Source organism: Netta rufina (genome assembly GCF_964035555.1).
Source record: "Netta rufina genome assembly, chromosome: 8".
Taxonomy (NCBI): domain Eukaryota; kingdom Metazoa; phylum Chordata; class Aves; order Anseriformes; family Anatidae; genus Netta; species Netta rufina.
The window spans coordinates 31,712,174-31,735,086 of record NC_140131.1 but is presented as its reverse complement, the minus strand read 5'-3'; the positions used below and the strand labels follow the sequence as shown (position 1 = coordinate 31,735,086).

Genomic DNA, 22,913 nt, shown 5'->3' with positions numbered 1-22,913 from the left:
TTTTGCCATTTATCTGCCACATGACAAGCAGATTAGCAGAGAATTCTATATACAACCTTATTCCTCTTCATGATTCTCTGTTCTTTCACACTTATAGTGAGACTTAGAGTCAACACTCTACATGTGAAAAGCCATTTTGTTAGCTAGAACTACAGTCTCCATGTACTACAATGACTGGAATAATTTTAGATAAAAGATACATAGAATGAGTAGGTCTACTCACCATGCATAATTCCATACGAACAGTAAAAGAAATCTGAAAATTAGGTTGGAAACCTCTTAGGAGACAACTCAAGATTGCCTTTTGGAGGACATGTTAAAGCACTCTTTCAAGAAAGGACGCATTTCAACTCAAGAATTTAACGATTCAGAAAAAAACATAAGGGACTTGTTTAGACCCTTCCTTCCTTTAAGTATATTTGAACACCTTTTGGGTCTGACTTGGGGAAAGCACCTTTTCTCAGCTCTCCTCTTATTTACAGAAGCTCTGCAAAAAGTTTGAAGACTAAAGACTATTACTTATTACTTCTGCAGCTACTTCACTTAGTGCTGGTGCCTTGCTCTTTAAATGAAGCTGAAGACTAGCTCTTTTGTTATAACTCCTGAAATGGTAGAATAGTTTCCATTAATGAAGAAAACATAAGATACAAATGATACTTCTCCTCATCTTTATTTCTGATGAATTAAACTCAAACTGAAAATGTAGTAGATATGATAAAATCCTGGATGGCAACTGTTTGCTCTGTCTGTGAAAACAAGCAAACAGAATCCAGGTATCTGAGCCAGAGGTAGCATCATTACTGGACAAGAGTAACAAATAGATATTTGTAGAAATTCAGCAAGAATCACATACAAGCTCAGTTAAAAAGAACAGTCAGTGGTATAAAGGAAGTGCCAATTATTGAGCCTTTTTTAAGATTCAAAAAATAACATACTGTGAAAAGAGTTTAAAAATTAGAGATTTCTAAATATGTTATATGATATCAGTAAATTTCTGTGAGCTCAAATATTCCACGTAACTCACAAAGAAATAGAATGGACTGCCCTAGCATGACAGAGATCAAGAATGAAACATAATAATATCTGTATCAATTCAATAACTATTTGATGCAGGGAAAAATAGTTAACTGTAAGTAGACTGTTAAAGAAGCCTGTGAGTGGAATAAATGAAAATTTGGAAATTATAAATCCTTTATAACATATGGTGCAAGAGCAATGACAGCACAAGAAAAAATACAAAGAAAAAAAAAGGTAATGGGGACAGAGATGTATAAATATATATAGTACTTCTGTTATTAAAAAAATAGAGCTGAATTCATTCTACTGAATGTAATATACAGGAGAGGATTTGTCAACACTGCAGGTGCCATATTTATTCCATTCATTCCAACCACCTAGAAATGGTAAACATGAGGCAGACTCCTCAGATGATTCTATGCACAGATTCAGAAATATTGAAAATGGGTTTCCACCACGATGTGTTATGCTGTGCAGAAGCTAACAAGCCCTGTCTCCTAGTTTGAATCCACATGAAAGAAACAACACTGATTCTGCACCCAAGCTGGTAAATCTGTAATGTACTGTACCATATGGATTTCCTGGCTTAGGCGCTCACTAATTTGCAGACCTCTGTAGTATACTGTTTTATACACAGTAGATCTGTCTTTAAAGAACAAATGCAAAGAACTGCAGTGAATTCTGAAAGCATGAAAGGGTAAGATCAGACATTACAGCAAAAAGAGATATTCTACCTCAAACAAGAGTAACTACATTTTTGTTGTACAGATGGCTCCAAAATTCTGAATTCCTTTTCAAGTAATTATGACAGATCTGCACTTCCAGACAGAAGTTCATTTAGTAACAGGACACACTAATAGGAAGAACACTATTAGAAAGTTGTGATCTTCATGTATAAGAATCTCTCATGCACAGCAAAATTATTTCAATTTCAATTTCATGGTTACCATCCACTTCAATGCAAATTAAATGGCTTTCACGCATATGAGTAGCAAAACTTATTGGTAACAGCTGCTTGAAAAGGAAGGTAAATTGTAGTCAGAGGTATGCAATCACACAAATGTGGAGTATGTCCAAAATACTCAATGAAATGAGTATTATGAAAAAAAGAACAACTCCATATAAACCACTTTGAAACCCTGAAGGAAATTAACAAATGGATTACTTTTACCCAAGATCATGACAGACTTCTAACAACCGTGACACTCAACCGTGGCAAATGGGTAACTGGGAGAAATATTTAGTTATGTAAACAGGCACTCCAGAGGCTGATAATGACTTTTGATTACATTTCTAATTATATCTTTATCATTTCTGAATGGTACCTACCAATTTTTTCCAATTGTTTAGACACATGAAGTGAATTTTCCCAAAGTTTGCACCTGAAACACTTAGCTAAAATCACGGAGTTTAATAATGCAGAAAAATTGGTTTTACTTGATGCCAGAAAGTCAGACAACCCTGTAAAAATATGATTGACTTGTATTAATCAGATCAAATATATTTTTTTACACTGTATATAGAAAAAAAGGATTAAATTTTACCATACATCTAGTAATTCTTATGCCATTTCTAAATATTTTGCCAGTATCTTGTGTCAAAGTAAAGTCTTGAATAGGAATGCATCCTAGCTGAGCCTGAATAAGACTGAAAGAGAAATAGTCACATCTTGTTATACTTCGCTTATAGTACAGCTTATATAACAAGTTTCTATTGGAAAACAAAAAAAAAAAATCTGAACAGAAACAATAAAATATATAAAGTGACACAGATTGTAGCAGAGATTTCAACAGCCACAAAATGACAGTTTTCAATAAAAATTAACAACACAGTGTAATACTTACCAGTTTATTTTCATTTCTCTTGTTTTAATCTTTCCCTCCAATGGAAACCTACACATGAAAATATATTTATTTTCTGCTATTCATTTTATTTGTTACTAAAAATATACTTTTCTTTTTCAACATATTTAATTTTTCATACCTGACGGTTATTTTGTCCTTGTCTTTATTCAAAGTGTTCAGTATTTTCTTTTCATTTATTCTTAACTTGACATCCAGAAATTCTGCGCAGTTGGAGATCATTGTAACCTGTAACAATTTAACTTTTTCTTAACATTTTTTTTTCGTTCTCTGCCATTTTTTTGTAGTACTTTTTCCTTTTTTTTTTTTTTTTTTTTTTAATAACATCATTTAAAATTTGGTTGTTTCAACACTATGACCGTGCAAAGACTGTCAACTTATTCTTCATAATACTGACCAACTTTCCTTCCTGCACAGGTTATTATACAACAGAAGGGGATGTTTTTTTTTTTCCAGCTTTTAGATGATTACTCCACTTGAACTTATCCAAAACCAATCACACTACTAACAATTTATGAAACGCAAGGCTAATATTAACAGTTTTTGCTATTTGCTATGTATTTCACATTACTTTTTTCATCCTTAAGTAAGAAAGATAGCTATAAGAGAACAGGCATTCCATTTTCTTCACAGGCAATCTGTTCTACCACAGTATCCCTTTGAAAACTAAATGTCTTTTGTGATATAATAGTTGCAATATAAACCGTCATCTGACAAAGGAAAATGACTTAAAATAAAGTCAATAACATTCCTTCAAAAATAAAATCTGTTTCTCAAGCAGCTTTTTTTTTTTTTTTGGGAATAAAATATAACTAACAAAATATGGTATTTTATACATAAGCAGAACAGCTTCAACAACTTTATGTATTCCCAAGAAAGAGAGGAGACAAAGAAGTGGAAATCAAAAGATCTCCCCAGCGAAAAGCCTCAAAAATACTCCATATGGAATTGATTAGGATGCATTCTTTAAAACTTTATACTTCATATAAACAAAGCCTGAACTCTTTAATAGAAATAAAGACTTCTGAATCTATTTTTGATTCTGTTTAAAATTAATCGAACATGTGTAAAGTTTCTTTGAAATGTTAAATTACCAATTCATTTAAAGTCTCTGTTCCCTTAATTGTGAAAAACTGTTTCACTGTTTCAAATGCAATATAATACCATGCCATTAATCTTCCGGTCTCTGTAAAACAAAAACATACCTTCAAAAATAAATATTCCAAGTATTTTAAGTGTACGTATTTAAGTCATAAAACTGAATTAATTTTCTTATTACAGGGCTCTATGAGATTTAACACCACTGACGGAATACACATAGCCCCAGCTACCTGATGGATATTATTGACCCCATCACAGAATGGCAGAAAAATATTCACCAGTTAGTTTTTTCCAATGAAGAATGAATTCACAAGAACATAACAGACTGTGAACTCACACTAACATATCAGACTGTGAACTGTGATTGCTGAGAAGCCAACCACATCTAGCACAACATTGTACAGAAGAGCTACTATTGATAAAACCTGTCCTTCATTATCACAGGATAGCAGGATGTGATGCAGTGCAAAGTTCTATACTTTTCTTCTAATCTGCAACAAAATTTCCAGCAACATCAGAAGCGAAGGTATGTTCAAGAATTAAGAGAATCAACTTCTTTGCTAAAGAAACAAATCATATATCATGCAGTCTTTCAGAGTCTACTCTCTGTTACATTTCCATACTCATCAATAAGTAAGAATAGTTGTGACCCTTTGTAGTTCACTACTATCTCAAAATCACTTCTAAAAATTTATTTCTAGAGAAGTGTTACCTGTTGGTTTGAAACTATTTTCTTTATCCATCCTGACCAAATTGAAAGAAGACAAATCGTTCAAGTTCTTCAAACACAGTTCTGTACACAATTTGAAAATACATTTTAGTACCTGCAGAAAAAAAACTTACCTATTTACAAGCCAAGAACAATGACATTTAATTGCAATGAGTATATGCCAAAGAAATTCCACTGAGCTCAAGCAAAAGTCCTTCTTAACTTTGTGACAAATTTCCGCCTAGTGCAAGCTCACTCCCAGATGTTTGATATAGGATAACCCAACTCTTTTTCAGTAAAGCAAAAGTAGCAAATTAAGAGACTAGATGCATGTCATGGAGGCTGCCATTTTCAATTCTGAATGACAGGCCTTAGAGATCATAGTATATTTACAAAAGATTTCCTCTAAAATTTTAATACTTAAATGGTTGAAATTTCAAATATCCAAAGGTATTTATGAATCCTTCATTAGAATTTTTCATACTGTATCAGATAATGTTATATTTACTTCATTAAACCCGTTTAGTTGCTGGTGATGGATATCTGCTTGAGGATGATCAGTGTTTTATCTGCTCTTCTCTCTTTCAAAAGCGAGGGAATTAGAAGGTGAAAATAACATTAACACAGTATTCAGAATTTTAAAATAAAGTTGGGAAAGCACTCAAAGTGATAGTTCCCAGAGCAACCAGAAATGTTTTCATATATTAAAAGTGCAAGGTGAAAGATAACTATATATATCATTATAAAATATTTCATGGGTACAGGGAAAAGAAGCCACAGTTTCTGTAATAGGGAAAGAAAAAGGCTTTTTTGAAAGCATATAAACAGAATACAAACAAGCAAACAAAAAAGATAAATCAAGCAAAGAAAAATTAGGACAAAAGACAAAGTCAAAATTAGAGAGCTCTATGTGTAGTTTTATTTCTGAGTACGTATATGGGAAGATGAGGTAGGTAGAGGCATTTAATTTTTCTTCTCTATACAAGAAATATTTCTCTACTAGTCAAAATATGCTGATAGTGTTCCAAAAGCAAAAATAATTAAACAAAATCAATAGTACAACATAGTAAATTACATTTGTTCTGTGACTTAATCTACTGAAATTAATGGAGCTGTATAATACGCATAAACATGGATGAACCTGGCCTAAAATCTAACATTTTACTAGGAAAGCTTAAAAGCCACATACCCTGTAATTTTGCTTCAATTCCAATTTTATCCAGTCCAGATGAAAAACCTTCATGAAAAGACAATTTAAAAAAATCTAATATGATTATGTGCTTCCTTCTCAATATTGTAACCAATCAAAACCAATTTCCTAATATTTAGGAGCCAGATACTCAAGATGAAAAAATTCTGAATGTTGTTATACTGGGAACAAATCAAGAGCCTTACACAACATAATTATCTATGCACCAATAAGTGGTTGTTGGAACAGACTGGAAGAGTTAAAAGCTCCAGATGTTCCTACATAATACATCAGAGTCCTAAAAATTGCAGAAATATCTGTAAGGAACTTTGAAATAGTTCCTTAGCAGGGGACCAAATTCACATGTGGAATCTTTCTATCATAAAATACAGGAAGCTACCTAAACTGTAATACCCATTTAAGTACTAAATGTACTAGGGTCCATTCCCATCTATAAATCCTTAAAAAAAAAAAATTGTCTCCAGCAAGTAACCAATGACTTCATAATCATTGTAGTGCAAGTGGCCAGGAACAAGGACAAAGCCAGGGCTGGCAACTGAGACGCTGTTCTGGAGAAAATGAATTGAAGACACCAGCATTAGAATTATTGAAATTTTGTTTTAGCAAAACTATGAAACACTAGACAAAGTTTTTTCTTAGCAGCACATTACCTATTCAGTGCTGAAATGCACATTGTGGCTAGACACTGTATTCATACACAGCTCACTGCATTGAGATGAAAAAAACAGATCATGTGAAGCTGTAAATGGCTTCTTCATAGTTTTTAACGTTATGCCACACTGAAATGTTACAGGCCACATAACACATCGTCTTCAACCCCATATAAAACAGTAGTCCATAAGAAAAGAAGAAAAAAAAAAAAAAAAAGAAACAAACAATATTGATCTAACACTTGCTTGTGTCATAATTTAGATCAATTACAAACAAACCGTAATGAGTTGGATTTTTTAAAGCTCTAATGTACAAGAAGGTTGATCGTATCCATTCCAAAGCTACAGTGACATCTGTGACAGTATGCAGCACTATTTCTGCATTTAAGTGCTCGACAAGATGCCTGTGCAAGCTGTCAAAAACAAATCAACCAAAAAAAAACCTGTAAGTATATTCAGCAATTAGTAGTACAAAATATGCTATTTTGTTACTAACTATTTTGGATTTCTTTTTTCTGTCAACTGTTCACTTTAATCAGTGAAATCACTAGAAAATAGTAAAGAATATGTAAATAATCAAAAATGTAAGTTATGGCTTAACATCAGTTGAATAAAAATAAAAATTCTGTGACTTTTCATAATTATTTAGAAAACAAAGTTTTCTAAAACATTTTTCTAAAACATTTTTCTAAAACATTTTTCTAAAACATTTTTCTAAAACATTTTTCTAAAACATTTTTCTAAAACATTTTTCTAAAACATTTTTCTAAAACATTTTTCTAAAACATTTAAAAGTTATAGCACAGTGTTGATATTTTGAATATATTTTAAAAATGAAACTTTAAAATAATAACATGATCAAAAGTTTGTGTTTTATCCTTTAACATCTTAACTTTCCTGTATATTTGATTCTTGAAATGATGTTCACCTCAACTGAATTCTGTAGTTTAGTACTTTCTAGACTCTGTTGTCGAAAGATTCAGAGACATGATCTGGGTTCTACTCTTGCTGTTTGTCTTTGCAATACGTATTATTTCAGTTCGTTAAATTTTCCAGCAGGAATCTACATCTAACTTCTCTTCTGTTAAGTTTAAGATGACCTAAAGTTGTTTTTATCTTTTAAAACAAAAGCTGTTTATTTCTGAGTAGCTTGGCTTGATTTGCTTTTTTTGGATTCTGAAATTTCTTCTAAACAGACACAAAAATCCTGAAAAAACACCTTCTGTAGAAATAATGAAACATTACTACCATTTATATAGTCTTATGAAAAATCAGTTACCTGCTCTCTATTATATCTGCACCATTTAACATCTGTATATACTTCTCCCTTGTACTCCAACGAGTCATAATGACTGCTGTTGCTGTAGTGTCAAACTGAAAAAAAAAAAAAGTAAAAAAAGTAAAACAAAATTAAAAAAACAACCCTCTCTTTTTGTGAAAGCAAAAGGAATTAGAACTTTATGAAGACAGTGCTTCCAGTCCCCCCGTTCCTATTTTAACTTAATTAGATGCTTTCTTGCTCTGATGTTATGAGAACAAAAGTACATTGTGCTCTATGCTAATAAATACTCTAGATTTTTTATCATGCAATTTCTAAATTTTGTGTCAATTTCCTATTTTTTCCTCTAATCCATATTCCTTACACAAACCAAATGCAATCTTCAGATCTTTTTCTAGAGCAAGGTAAAGCAATGCTTTTTAACAGACAGTACAAAAGCAAACATATTTTTCTCTAATAGATATTACCCAGATATAATTTAACTGTTAATAAAAAATAACTAAAAAAACAAATGCTGCAATATTTTTTTTGGTATTGTTGTTTCTTCATACAGCATTAACTTACTTGAGGTCTTCCTGCTCTCCCAATCATTTGCAGAATATCAGTTTCACTGTACTCTTCAAACATCCCTCCGACATAGTGCATTGTGGATTTTATAACCACCAGGTGTGCAGGTAGATTGACTCCCATAGCCAAGGTGCTAGTAGTAACTAGATCAGATCAAAGTATATTGACTTCAAGGTGAACACCACTGACACGTCTCACAGATAATAAATAAGCAGCAAATAAGGGCCTAATTTTTCATTGCTAAGAGCTCTTGCTTCCCTGTAAACTCAGTGGAAGGCAAGGACATTTTGCACCAGAAATAATTAGACCTAGAACAGACATGTATTTGCATTAAAATAAAAAGTATGTATCTGATCATCCGCATTCAGTTATCAAGTATTCTTTACCAGAATACATCTGTTCAAAAGTGAATATTTAAATATTAAATAAATGTTTAATTATTAAATACCTGTTTAATTATTTTTATTTAAACATTCCTTAACAGATCATCCAGAATGCAATCCATCTTCAATAAAGCACATACACACTGAAGAAACAAAATCCATAATTCTTCATGGATAGAAATTTGAATACAGAAACATATCTATCTTCCTTCATAGTGACTAGTATCTTTAAGAACTTTTTTCAAGTCATCAGTCATTAGCATTATTTATATTCATGGCACCAAACCACAATCATCACCAATACTATCATAATACTTTACCAATACATACTCTCACATGGAAAAACACCAGCCGTGTTTGTTTATGTGCAAATTATCTCCCTCTACTACTTTTAAATTTACTTTCTTTAACAGAAATTCAGCATGGAAAGTCAACTATACAGGCCAATGGATACAACTATTCCACTAGAAAAACAAAATATTGTTAAACACACCAACTGTTTTCAGAAATTAAAGGAGAGCTATAATTAATGAGTCACAGGTACATCAGGAAAGAAGGATCCAATGTAAACTAATGCCACAGCCATTTCCCTTCTCAAGAATAATAGTGGTTTTCATACTGTCTAGATAGGCAAGCTGGAAGTCTGTTGGAGCAAAATGAACCACATAAAAAGTTGCAAAGAAAGTTTCTTACCAGTGCAATTCAAACTACAGTCCACATATATATACCCACTGTGAGTATATCTACACTCAAGACCTAAAATTTCTTCCCTTTGCATTACTTGTAGAAGTGTGTTAAAAACCATTCCCCTTCACGTTCAGAGACATGAGGCAGAAAATGCCCACTTTCAGTTGTATGAATGTGTATAGTTATAGTATCTCAGATTATTCTGAAATGTTCATACAAAACACACATTTCAAAGAACTCAAGTATCAGTAAGCACCTTTGCATTCTTTTAGTGGTAGTCAATATGTACATAGACTGCGTTGAGCAGTGGCACAGGGTCTCCTGTTCATTTTGCTAAGAGCAATTGTACAACCACTGTCTCCTGAGACTTCAGAAATGGCACAGCAGTTGGCAAAGCCATATGCACAACTCCAGTACAGCAGATCACAAGAATACAGAGAGACTTTTTAATAGGATGGGTACTACAACTGGGAATTTTGCCAGATCATAGTAAAGGGATCTACCTTAAAATTTCAGTGAGTCAGGACTGTTGTACAGAAATGAAAAATCCATGAATCTTTCATTGTTGTATGTGAACCACACAAGCAGTTTATAGAGTCTGAATTTCTGGATGTGAAAAGTGAAGGCCTGGACAAGATGAGACTATCAAGTCTCAAACAGATACCTTCTCATTCTATGTAACAGCAGGTGCAATCTTTCTTAGCAACCACACTATCAAAACACCTTGCATGGGGGGCTCGAAAATGGAATCTTGCCTGTCTAAGGAGAAAAAAAGTACAAGTTTATCTTCAGGGAACCAGTGTTGCAAAAGACAAACCAAGAAAACATAATGTGAAAGCTGAAAAAGGACATAGTAGCAGAGGACTGCTCAGCACTACTAGAATGAAATGGATCTAGGCCAGCCCTATAGAAACATAAGAGCAAGGATGACCTTTGTGTATGTTGAAAAGAAGGAAAGTTCTCTGGTTTTCAGTAATAATGTGTCTGTACACTCACAGAGTAGAAGTGCATGTGAAACATAATAACAACTTTTGGATTTCACAAAGTAACAATGGAAACAGTAGAATCCCCAATTCCAAACTACAGTCTTCTCAGAATACATTAACATTTTGACTTTCAAAGTTAAATTGACTTACAAAGTACTGGTAAATCTCCAACAGTAAAAGCTCCTTCAATTATTTTTCTGTCACACACCTCCATACCCGCATGATGATAAGCCACACCATACATTAAAAGATCTGATAATGAAATAATTATGTCCATTGTTTGACTAAGTTTACTCAGGCAAATTTTCATTCACAAGGCAGAGAAGAGGTAGGTTATATTTACCTCTGAGCTTAGAATCTTTCAATGAATTTGCAGACCTTTGTAATCTACACAACAAAGAAAAAAAAGTGCTTCAGAATCGCAAAGCAGATTCACTAACGTTGGCAGAATATGCAAAGAGTACATTTAAAACGCTAAGATATAAGGTTCACATGAAACAATACACAACTATGCCTTTTAAGGTTTTAAGATGTATTCCTTGACATGTACATTTATTTTACATACGTTCTCATATTCCTAGTGCCTTTGTGCTTTTTTAAAGATGTTCTTAGTTTATAAATACATGTTAGCCTATCAGAAGGATATCATCTTAAAATAACTTTTTACCTACACATTCTTTGGAATAACCACCACCTTTCCCAAAGCAAACAAACTGACTCTCTAGAGGAGCCAATGCACCCTTTCCAGTCCAGTCATCTTTCCAAGTTATAACATACAATCTAGCTCTGAACTGGATGCAGAAGGTGAAATCAGATATAAATACTGCTGGCAGAAATGCAAGTGAGAAAGAGGGAAAGCAACAGAGACATATAGAAACATTCCTCTGCTGGAAACTGTATTAGGTCAACAGCTTCACAGATTTCACAAGTTTACTAGAATACATAAACACTTAATAAAAATTTCAATATAAAAATACCTTTGTTTCTGTTCTATACTTAATAGAAATTTGGCATCTTTTGAAAGAACAGAAGCGGCCTGCTGTACTCCTTTTCTTGTGGCACAAAACTGTAAGTAAGAAAATATTTTTTTCTGAATCAACACTTTTTGGTAAGAAAATTATAAATGCGATTAAAAAAAGATGTTGTACCACAAGTGCTGGTTTTTGTTCAGAGTATGTTTGTATAACACTCGCTATCTTGTAGTTAAGAGTTAAGTCAAATTTGAATTCTGTTTGATTATCACTGCAAGGAAAACCAAGAACAATTTTGCGTAGCTTCACTGGTCGCTGATCCTCATCTATTTTCAGACATACAGCAGGCATCTTACCATCTGAAAGCCATTCTGCAATCTTTAAAAAAGAAGAAACAGAATTTAAATTTAAATAATAATTTTCTGCCTTTAATCATGCTCTGCTCAACGGCATTATACAGTAATTAACTTACCTTTTGTCACCTATAAACTATTAACACATTTCACATACTTTTAGCATGAAAACCAGTGGAAGTTCTACTTTCTACTGAACCATTTTACTTTGGATTGAAATCTCAAGTCCATTTAGATTTATATTAAAGACAAAAATCATAGAAATCTGAAACAGAAGCATAGCCATACTTAGCTGATAGTTTCCTATGGTTGAAGGTCATTTATTAAGTTAACATCAACCACAAAGCTGCAATTATCTGACAGCTTCAAAATGACAACTTTGGTATCTATTGATATTTATTTAGAACTCTACTTTTTTTTTTTTTTTTAATAAAATGCAACTATATTAATTAAAATACTATTAAAATATAAATCTTACATCTTCAGCATTTGGGATTGTTGCGGAAACAGCTACAAATCTCAAGGGAGGAACAACGTCATGATTCTCTGAAAGACGCCAAAGAGAAGACTGAATAGTCCTCATCCGACTGACTACAACTTCTAATGTTGCACCACGGCTTTCATCCTTTATAACATGCACCTATTAGGAATTTTAAAACATTTGCAAAATATTTCTTGAGTAATACTCTATACATGTGTTAAATAAATGTTTTATTTTCTAACACATCTTCAGGAACAAAAATAGCATATAAAAATCATTATTTTTCTTGCCTCATCAATGAGAAACAGTCGTACAAGCTGAACTATAGAGTTGTCTCTCCACCTTCTAGTCATGCTATCCCATTTTTCCTACAAGATAAAAAAAGACAGGAGGAGAAAAATCTTTGAAAGGCCAGCGTATGTCAGAGCTATCTCTGACATAGCATATCAGAGCATATCTCTGCATGACAGGACATGCAGGCATAACTAAACTTTAATAAATCTTTAAATTAAATCAGTTAAATCAAGCAAATGTATGTTTCATCTGACACATTATTACATGCTGTTTACGTGAACCAGAAGCATGCACAACAATTTGTAGGCAAGTACAAAGATCATAAAATTGTTCTGCAACTCACTACTCATTAGTTCTCATTAGTACTCATAAATTCTGCAAATCAGTACTCACTACAAAAAAATAAATATCAGATGTGACAACATACAATCAGACCAGTAATGTCCGCTTTTTCTAGTGGTTTTGTTTTGTTTTGTTTTTAAGAATTTGGACTGAAACCTACAGGTGTAGTGATAATAATGTGAGCACGATGTATTTCAAATAAGTCATCCATCACTGTATCTCCCGTCAGTTCCTTACAGTTGAGTCCTATAGGTCCAAATTTTTCTTTCCAGTCATGATAACGCTGACTGCATAGAGCTTTTACTGGAGCCACTAAAAACAACACAAAATGATCAGTTACGTCATAAACACCAAATCTTCAACTGTATTGCTAAAAATGCTAAATGCAGATGTCTTCTTGCATTTAATTCTTCAATTTTCAGCTTTGCTCCCCAAACCATAACATTCATAATTGGATGATTATCCTGTCCCTTATGTATAGATCAACTTTGAGCTTTGGGCCACGGTTCTTCCCTATCAGCAATTGGAAACAGAACCCTTTAATTAAGGTTATTTATGCCCTCTCTTAATCCTGACTTTTTCTTCAGTTCCATATGGAAACAATAAGCACTCAGTTATCAAAAGGTTTTCTCACAGACATACGAAACCACATGAAATAGATCTTTTTAATGAAAGATCATACAAATACCAACCTTTTTCCTATTTAGAATGATATGAGCGCTCTGTATTCAAAGACAATGAGGGGTTATAAATGAGAAACCATTCACAAGCAGGCGACAGAATAGTAGAAGAAACAAAAAACTATCTAAACCATGTGTACAGTTAAGTGTAGTCAGTGTCATACCAGCTAACATGGGAGGTAGGAGCAATGCTGGTCCTGATGAATGGACTCCTAAAACAATCTACTTTTTTTTCCCCCCTCCCCTCCCCCTCTGGCCTGTAGATACATACTATACTTGTGCAGATGGAGGTTAATTTCTAGAAGACAGAAGTTATTCTCTACAAGGACTGATACTAGCAACACATGAAAGTCTATACTGGATAGGTAAACTATTGGAAAATGCAGCAATTTATGTTAAAAAAAAAAAAAAAAGTGATCTACCAGTGATCTGAAAACAGCAGTAATAAAATAGATCTTGTAGTTATGGCTACTTAAAGCCACTGGAATATGATCCATTTCTGTTGTCAGCTGACAACTGATCCACAAGATGAAGCGATTTGAAGAACCAGTTTCTGCTACAGAAAAAAAGGTGTAAAACCTCATAAGATTACCAGTGGCCTATACAGAAGCAGAAATCACTAGCTTCAGAAAACTGATAAAAATAGCAGCAAGTTCATAAAATTGCAAGAGTAATTTTCTATTAGCGATGAGGCAGAATGCAAGAAAGTAGTAATTGCCCCCTAAAATTCAGCCACCAATCCTTAGCACGTTAAAGCTATTGGTTATCAGCCCTAATTTACAGAACTACCACACGCTAATTCACATACATTGGGCCACAGACAAACTGGCTACTGGATAATCCTCCAGCAGTACATACTCTGATTAACGCCTCCGTTCCAATATTCACAAAAACAGGCATATCTTGTTCTTCATCGTTGTTGTACTAGGAAAGGTCAGCAGATCTAATTCCTCCAGCACATAAATACTCCCTTACTGAAAATTCTAACCAGCTGATTAGCATCACTTCTACCAATACAATTAAAAGTCTTAGAGCACACTGAAGTGCTTAGAGAAACTACAGTATGTGTCTGTTTATAAAAAAATCTCTTTACAATACACAGTAAACTCTGTGTCAACACTAGCATTATTGTAAGGATTTTAACTCACTGAAATTAAAAAAAGACTACAAACAAAGCTGAAACATTTGTAAAATAAAGATTAAACATTAATAGCAAGACTAACAAATATATCACTGTATGAATTAACTAACATTGGGACAAAACCACCCATCTCATCTGCTTTACATGATACGAATGTAGCTCTCCAGGAAGAAAAAGAGTAATGGTCTACAGATGTGACTATCTTTAAGTATTTTCGTTAGTTTATATACAGATCAATTAAAACTCATGAAGACCATGGCTCTGTTGCCTTTGAACTAGTAGACAGAAAGCAACAGCATGAAACCTTGCCAGATAAACAAATGTTGAAAAAAGTGATTCTTTTATCAGAGAAAATGACACGTACACAAAAGATATTGCTTCAGCTCAGGCTCTGACGAGAATTTGTTTTAGTTTCCTTTGTTTCTCTTTTTTTCAGGTATATCTTGCTTTCTCAGAGGATAAACTCTTTACAATATTTTTATTTGTCTAGGCAGTGATGGCCACTACAATTATACAGTGCTGTTACTTAAGTAGTTTCAGTATTATTTAAACAATCGATCCAGATCTCCGTGCTTACAGAATGACATTTTCTACTGTTGTCATCAAAATGATTAAAGCTGCATAATACTTACTGTAAACAATTTTAATATTTAACCAAGGCATTGGGGCTTCCATAAGTAATCTGGTAATAGCTAGTTCAAACATCACAGTTTTTCCAGAGCCAGTTGGAGCACAAATCACAAAATTTCTATCTGTGTAAAGAAGCTAGGAAGGAATGGCATAGAAGTAAATGCAACGCAGCTATTCATTGTACCTATCCATACATTGTAAAAACATCTTCTAGGTAAAAAAGACACAAAATACACTGATAGCTGGTAGTTCTTTAATTAATTTTGTATTAGATGTGGGCTTTAAATTACAACAAGAGAAAGAATGTCTTTTGCTATGCAACTGTCATGGAAACGTAAATGAGTGACACTAACAATACTGCTAAACAATTGTTTGCAGGAATTACCACTGTTCTTTCTCTATAGTTCCATTTCTTCAATGCTCACACATACACACAAAAATCGATGATATATGCATATGAAATCTTTGCTGATTTTTGTTAAATAATCATTTGTAACATTCACAAACAGAGAAATTTTAAAAAGCTGAATCTTTCCAGCTCAACAATAAAAAAGGCATGACCATTATCTTTTTAATATGATGACTTTTCTTTCCAACTTCATCTCTTATATGTAAGTGATAGGCAAACCTTGTCCTTCCTTGTACTTTGCAAACAAGTTTATATTTAGTAGTACTAAAACATAAGTCACTCAATTTTTTCCCCAAAATGATTGCCCTGACAACTCTGTTCATAGAATAACAGAAAACCACTGCTGTAAGCAAAATTTACTGTTGTTATAGTTACTTAAAAAAAAAAAAAAAAAAAAAGTAATGCAAGATTATTTTACATATGATGTATATATATGACGTATATATATGATGTATATGTATATATATATTTTATATATGATGTATAATCCTCACTGATGAGACTCTGATTTCCCCTCTCTCTGCAAAACCCGTAACACAATCTTCCTCAAATTGGTTAATTTCGAAATCAGTTTGGGGTTTTAAAGAAAAAGTATAGTTGATAAAAAGAAAGGATGGACAAATACCACTTTTCTAAAAGAACACCCTTCTCTAAAGATCTGCTTAATTTTCCTTTGAAAATAATTTAGGATACTGGCAATCTGTATGTGTAAGTATACTTGTCATTCACAACTTCACACAAATGCATTTGAGAAACACATTTTAAGAAGTTCTTCTCATCTCTCTGCTATGCTCAATTCTGCTTATCTATTCCAGGAAGAGACTTGAAATATATTGTACTTTTCTAACCCCTTTTAAGTTCTAAAGTTTCATTTACATTTGCACAATGTATTTATCTACACAGTACTACTTGCAGCTGCAGCAAACATTTCATACTTACGTCATCCAAAGCTTTAGACTGTGCATAGTTAAAATATGGAAACTCCTTAAAAATACTTCTAAATTGGGTCGCTTCAGAGCATTAAGGAAGTGAAAACAGAATCACAGAGTCACATAATTGTAAAGGTTGGAAGAGACCTCAAGATCACGGAGTCCAACCTCTGACCTAACACTAACAAGTTCTCCACTAAACCCTATCACTAAGCTCTACATCTAAACGTCTTTTAAAGACCTCCAGGGATGGTGACTCCACCACTTCCCTGGGCAGCCCATTCCAATGCCTCACAACCCTTTCAGTAAAGAAGTTCTTCCTAATATTCAACCTAAAACACCCCTGGCGCAACTTTAGCCCGTTCCCCCTCGTCCTGTCACCAGGCACGTGGCAGAATAGACCAACCCCACCTCACTACAGCCTCCTTTAAGGTACCTATAGAGAGCGAAAAGGTCACCCCTGAGCTTCCTCTTCTCCAGGCTGAACAACCCCAGCTCCCTCAGCCGCTCATCGTATGACTTGTCCTCCAGACCCCTCACCAGCTTTGTTGCCCTTCTCTGGACAATCTCTAGCACCTCGATGTCCTTCTTGTAGCGAGGGGCCCAAAACTGAACACAGCACTCGAGGTGCGGCCTCACCAGAGCTGAGTACAGGGGGACAATCACTTCCCTAGACCTGCTGGCCACACTGCTTCTTATACAAGCCAGGATGCTGTTGGCCTTCTTGGCCACCTGAGCACACTGCTGGCTCATATTCAGCTGACTATCCACCATCACTCCCAGGTCCTTCTCTGCCTGGCAGCTCTCCAACCATTCATCTCCCAGCCTGTAGCTCTGCTTGGGGTTCTAGCACCCCTGGTACAGGACCCAGCACTTGGCCTTGTTGAACTTCATACAGTTGGCCTCAGCCCATCGGTGCAGCCTATCCAGATCCTCCTGCAGAGCCTTCCTGCCCTCGAGCAGATCGACACGCACCTAACTTGGTGTCATCTGCGAACTTACTGAGGGTGCACTCGATCCCCTCATGCAGATCATTGATAAAGATATTAAAGAGGACTGGCCCCAGTACTGAGCCCTGGGGGACGCCACTAGTGACCGGCCTCCAACTGAATTTGACTCCATTCACCACGACTCTTTGGGCCTGGCTATCCAGACAGTTTTTAACCAATGAAGTGTACACTAGTCCAAGCCATGAGCAGACAGTTTCTTGAGGAGAATGCTGTGGGAAACAGTGTCAAAAGCCTTGCTGAAGTCAAGGTAGACCACATCCACAGCCTTTCCCTCATCCACCAAGCGCGTCACTTTGTCATACAAGGAGATCAGTTTCATCAAGCAGGACCTGCCTTTCATAAACCCATGCTGACTGGGCCTGATCACCTGCTTGCCCTGGAAGTGCCGCATGATGACAGTCAAGATAATCTGCTCCATAAGCATTATAAAATTTCTTTTAGAACTGTGAAATGCATCTCTACCTTGCAATTTAAATGCCAATTTAAAAAACATGCTACAAACTTTAATTGATAAAAGCTTGTCAAAAAAATACCAGAAAGTAACTTATTAAATGATTTAATATCTTCATTTGATTCTTGGTGTGCCAAATATTGCACTTCATTGAAAAAACAAAACAAACCACTCCCTATTTGAGAGGTCTCAGGACTATACCATGAATTGAGAACCTTCTCCCTGGAATAAGTTGCATGGAACAGCATACAATTATGACATGTGAAAGCATTTGAAGGAGCAAGCAGAGCACTGCTGTTAACATATCTGAAGTGCCAATTGCCACATTATATTTGTAATATAACACATTCAACAGCGTAATATTGTTTACCCAGTTGTAACAGTAGTAAAGAAATTCACCTACAATCTCTTAATGCTGATAGTGCTATTAAAGGTATTTTCAACTGCAAATATTGTGTATTTTCCATATTTTCCAGACAAAAGCATTTTTATCTAAAATACAAGTAAGAGTAAAGAGAGCATTGTTTCCTTACGATCCAAACAAATGAGATTATCCTTGTCTGGACTTGCACTGAAGCCACACAAGCAGACTAATTGCAACCATCCAATCAGGCTATGGATGCAAACACAGTCGGATGTAACACCAACAGTCACAAAAACAATGAACAGCTGAGGCCTTAAAAAGTTGTTGTATTCATTTTAAAAGACTCAAAAAAAAAAAAAAAAAAAAAAAAAAAGAGTAATACAAGAAAATAATGAAATAAAACCAGAAAAAAAGTAAAGGTGAGCAAGGATTTTTTAAAAAGGCTTCTCTAAAATTATCCCTCTAAATAAATGACCCACTTTCAAAAAGAGGAACTTTATCTGCAATTGGCAACATCAGAACAACTGAGTTCTTACTTGTTTTGGAAATTATGTCAATTCTTACCAAACTAAAAATTTTAAATTTTACATTTTAAAAATAAGTAATTTTGAGGATAAAATATACATGTTTGAAATAAGAATAAGTTTGCTTGGTGATGAATGATCTATTTATAAGTTATTCTATTTTCATTCTAGCTTTGGAGGTCCCAGGCATAAATTCCCATTCAACTCCCAGCATTACGTTACAATTCAAAACTATTACAGTATAATGCATGAGTTCCTATGGCTACAAACTAGCCACTATAATTTTGTAAATGTAGGAGTCATGGTAATAAATTCAATAAATCAGATACAGCAAATAAAAGGATACGTATTTCTGTAACAGCCCTCAACATTTCCAAATTTCTTCCTGTTGTTCCTAAAAGAAATTAAAGTTTATAAAAATAGATTTAATTGTTCTCAACCAATATCCATGAAAAATATCTTCCTAACTCTAAGCTGTGCATTCTGTGAGGAGCTACAAGGCTGCAGCAAAGCAGAGTTGATAAAGGAGCTGACAGGACAGGAAGGACATAGGTTTGTTATTTGAAAGGACCATGTTGGTGGCCCTTTGTTGAACTCACTCCAGTTTCAGAATGTCTTGCTTGTACCAGAGGCCCAAAATGCCTCTTAATACAGTACCTAGACATCTGAGAAGTGTAGTAAAAGTTATGCAAACTGAACACAGCTCTTGAGGTGCAGCTTTATCAGAGCTGAATAGACCAGGACACTCTCGGCCTTCATTACTGCTGGGGCAGCTGCTGGCTCACATTCGTTTTGTTTGCCAGGCCCCAGATACTTTTCCACCTGAATTTCTAAAAAAAGTATTCAATCACTTAATCAAAATTCTCACCACTTTCCTCCATTTTTCCTATTTAATCTAGAAAAATACAAGTGTGAGCAACATGACTAATAAACAATCAATTTTTAATGTAGATGAGACTATCCACTGTATCGAAGGACCAGGCTGCTCCTTTTCAAATTGTTTAGGAACAGACTTGGAGTGACAGTTTTAAAAAAGGTCCAAGACTTAGTGCTTTGGAAAATGTAACTCTTCTTCATAAATTGTTTACACAGCACATATTAAGCAACAACACATTTAAGTTCCTTAGAACTGTAATATCATTTATCTATATTTAATCAATTATCTTAATTTGAGCTGGCAGAAAAAGGTTCTTCACTCTTTACCTTGATCAGTGGAGTGTTTTTTTTTGTTGTTTGTTTGTTTTTGTTTTGTTTTTTGAACAGAGCAATAATAATTACCTGTCTTATCCAGAATCCTTGAAGCACTAGGAAGCGATTTTATTTGAAATCCTACTTTAGATGCAATGTTCCCATCATTTACCCCATGTAGGGTAAAATCTGAGTCTGTAGTTATTGGAGTATGATGCTTTATTCTCCACACATCTTTTCTCGCTTCTGTCATGTTTTCACTTGTACTAAGGTAAGTATCAACTTGTTTCATATCCACTGAACTATCTTTAAATTTTGTATTTTTATACATACAATCAGACAGTTTAAATAAGCTGCAAAAGATGCAGGATCTTTATTACTTTGTTGTATGCTACATAGTTTCTCTAATATTTGAAAAATATACATATTTATATAAGAAACACAACCAGTAAGATACAATCATAAGAAAAGTTTGGAAATAATTTTAGTTGATCTGTCTGACACTCTTCTACCCAAAGAAGACTCCTTTCAATACACATTTTAACTTTACTTTCATGGGGGAAAGGGGGGAAAGGGGGGAAAGGGGGGAAAGGGGGGAAAGGGGGGAAAGGGGGGAAAGGGGGGAAAGGGGGGAAAGGGGGGAAAGGGGGGAAAGGGGGGAAAGGGGGGAAAGGGGGGAAAGAAACAACTCCCTGTCCAGATGGGCTCTGAATCCCAATAGAAGATTAACTGTCAATCACTGCATAACTAAAAACAATAGAGACGTACAAGTTCTGAAGACCGAGAAGAGCTGTGCATAGAAGAGAAGTTAATCTGTAAAACCTCATCTTTCAGGCAGCACTGAAATTACATTGAGAACTGCCCAAGGTATTCCCGGTTGGCTGACCTCTGCTCTGAAAAGCACGTGATCTCAGTCTTCTCGCTTTTTACCAAGTACATAAAGAACTCCAAATGGTATTTTGAAGAACCTGTATTATTTATTGATTTATTAAAAATTTATATATATAAAAAAAATCTCATCCTTACCTTTCTTGTAAAAGAGGTTGAACTCAGGAGACATTTATTACACTACTACAATATTGTCAAAAGCAAACATCTTATTTCTTTACGGTGAAAAGACTTAGTGTCTGGAGCCCTGTTAAAGTACTGAAGGATCAAAACCTCTGCATTTGACAAATACACCTAAAACAATAATACAACTCCGACAGTTGATGATTTATCAGAATTGACTAGATGCATACCTTTTTCTTAATGTGGCATGGGCACTCTCATCATCACCATTTTCTGGAATATTAATTAAGATTTTACTCTGTGAAAAATTTGCATCAGGTTGCTGACAAATCCCCGTTCCTCTTTTATACTTATCTTGGTCAGGAGAGAGAAACAATGAAACCATTTTTAGATTTTCATGCTGAAAATTTATTTTCTCTCTTTCTCCTACACTAAGTTGGAGCATTTCTTTTTCAGAGACTATGCCAAAATGAACAGATGCTGGAGATTTATCATTTACATCCTCAGTGTTACTCTTGCATTGTTGTATAAACTTCTGGTGCTTTATCCCTCCTATGATAGACAATAAATTATTATTTCTATTAATATTCACTCACATTCATATACATACTCATTTCATTAAACATCTTCCACATAGATTTGTTGTAGCCAAATTCACATATATTACCCGAACTTATTCTCCTATCTTATTGCAAGAACTTTATATTTTATGACCAGTGGACCAGTGCTGACAAGTGCAATACATATCTTGTCAATTAGAAAGTTATAAAAATAGGACTGCTTTCTCTGTTAATTATACAAAGTAATGGAGCAAAGCTATTCCTCAGAACTACACAGTAGATTAAAATTACTTCTAGACAACAGTCACAATTCCTAATGAAGTCAGTGACAGTCAGTTTCATAGTCATCTTAGCTACTGATTGTGATTTGTAGGGTTAGTTCTGACTAGGATCAGTATCCTGATCTGACTAGCCATACAAGCAAGAGGCAACAGCAGAAATGAGCAATTGGAAGCAGCTGTATTAAACAGCCTTCACTTAAATTTGGTAATCTTTTAACCATATTCTTACGGTTCAGAGTACGTATAAAATTCATTAAGAAAAATACAGTTCATCACCATCCTCTGTTAATTTCAGTGTTATATGTCTAGAAACTTAAAATTACAGTGGCCTGTTTGGTGCTTTCCACAAACATCAAAAAGTTTACTTGAATAAGTAGTTCTTGATGGGATTTGCTCTTGCATATAGTAAGAAAAAAAAAAAACACAACTCTATTTTAATACTATAATACCTAAAGAGAGAATATTGTAAATCAGCACAGCAGCTAAGAAATGCAGAAATCTAGTTGACAGTGATAAAGCAATGACATGCTTTAAAAAAAAAATCCTTAAGGTTATTATGAATATTTAGATGGATGGCATACTGCACTTAGCAGCAATGAATGACAACCTCCAAATTTTGCCTCCTGAACAGCAATTTAGAGGGGAGGAGAAGGAAGTTAGGTCCATATAGACTCTCTATGTCTTGATGGGAAACAGGTCATCAGGAGCACATGCTGCACTATGTTCTTGCAGTCGCTTCTCATCTTTCCATCAATCATCATAGCACACATTGGAGTAGCCAAAATTTTGTCCATACTGCATATGCTGCCCACTTCTGCACAGTGACCTTGTAGCCTTAAAATG

At 34.4% G+C, this 22,913-nt stretch overlaps 1 protein-coding gene across 1 annotated transcript in view; it reads right to left on the bottom strand.

Annotated features, from left to right (window-relative positions):
* Nucleotides 1-22,913, bottom strand: part of HFM1 (helicase for meiosis 1) — a gene marked incomplete at its 5' end in the record, with an annotated part of 36,544 nt that overhangs the window by 12,775 nt on the left and 856 nt on the right. The window contains 23 exon segments of the mRNA XM_084291519.1: nt 2,347-2,478; nt 2,567-2,664; nt 2,862-2,909; nt 3,001-3,107; nt 3,974-4,065; nt 4,693-4,773; nt 5,879-5,926; nt 6,829-6,962; nt 7,829-7,923; nt 8,393-8,538; nt 10,602-10,703; nt 10,795-10,838; nt 11,429-11,517; nt 11,600-11,800; nt 12,254-12,415; nt 12,507-12,527; nt 12,529-12,624; nt 13,053-13,204; nt 15,346-15,478; nt 16,692-16,762; nt 19,377-19,424; nt 20,309-20,571; nt 21,460-21,781. Of these exon segments, the coding sequence (XP_084147645.1) occupies nt 2,347-2,478; nt 2,567-2,664; nt 2,862-2,909; nt 3,001-3,107; nt 3,974-4,065; nt 4,693-4,773; nt 5,879-5,926; nt 6,829-6,962; nt 7,829-7,923; nt 8,393-8,538; nt 10,602-10,703; nt 10,795-10,838; nt 11,429-11,517; nt 11,600-11,800; nt 12,254-12,415; nt 12,507-12,527; nt 12,529-12,624; nt 13,053-13,204; nt 15,346-15,478; nt 16,692-16,762; nt 19,377-19,424; nt 20,309-20,571; nt 21,460-21,781 (2,685 nt within the window).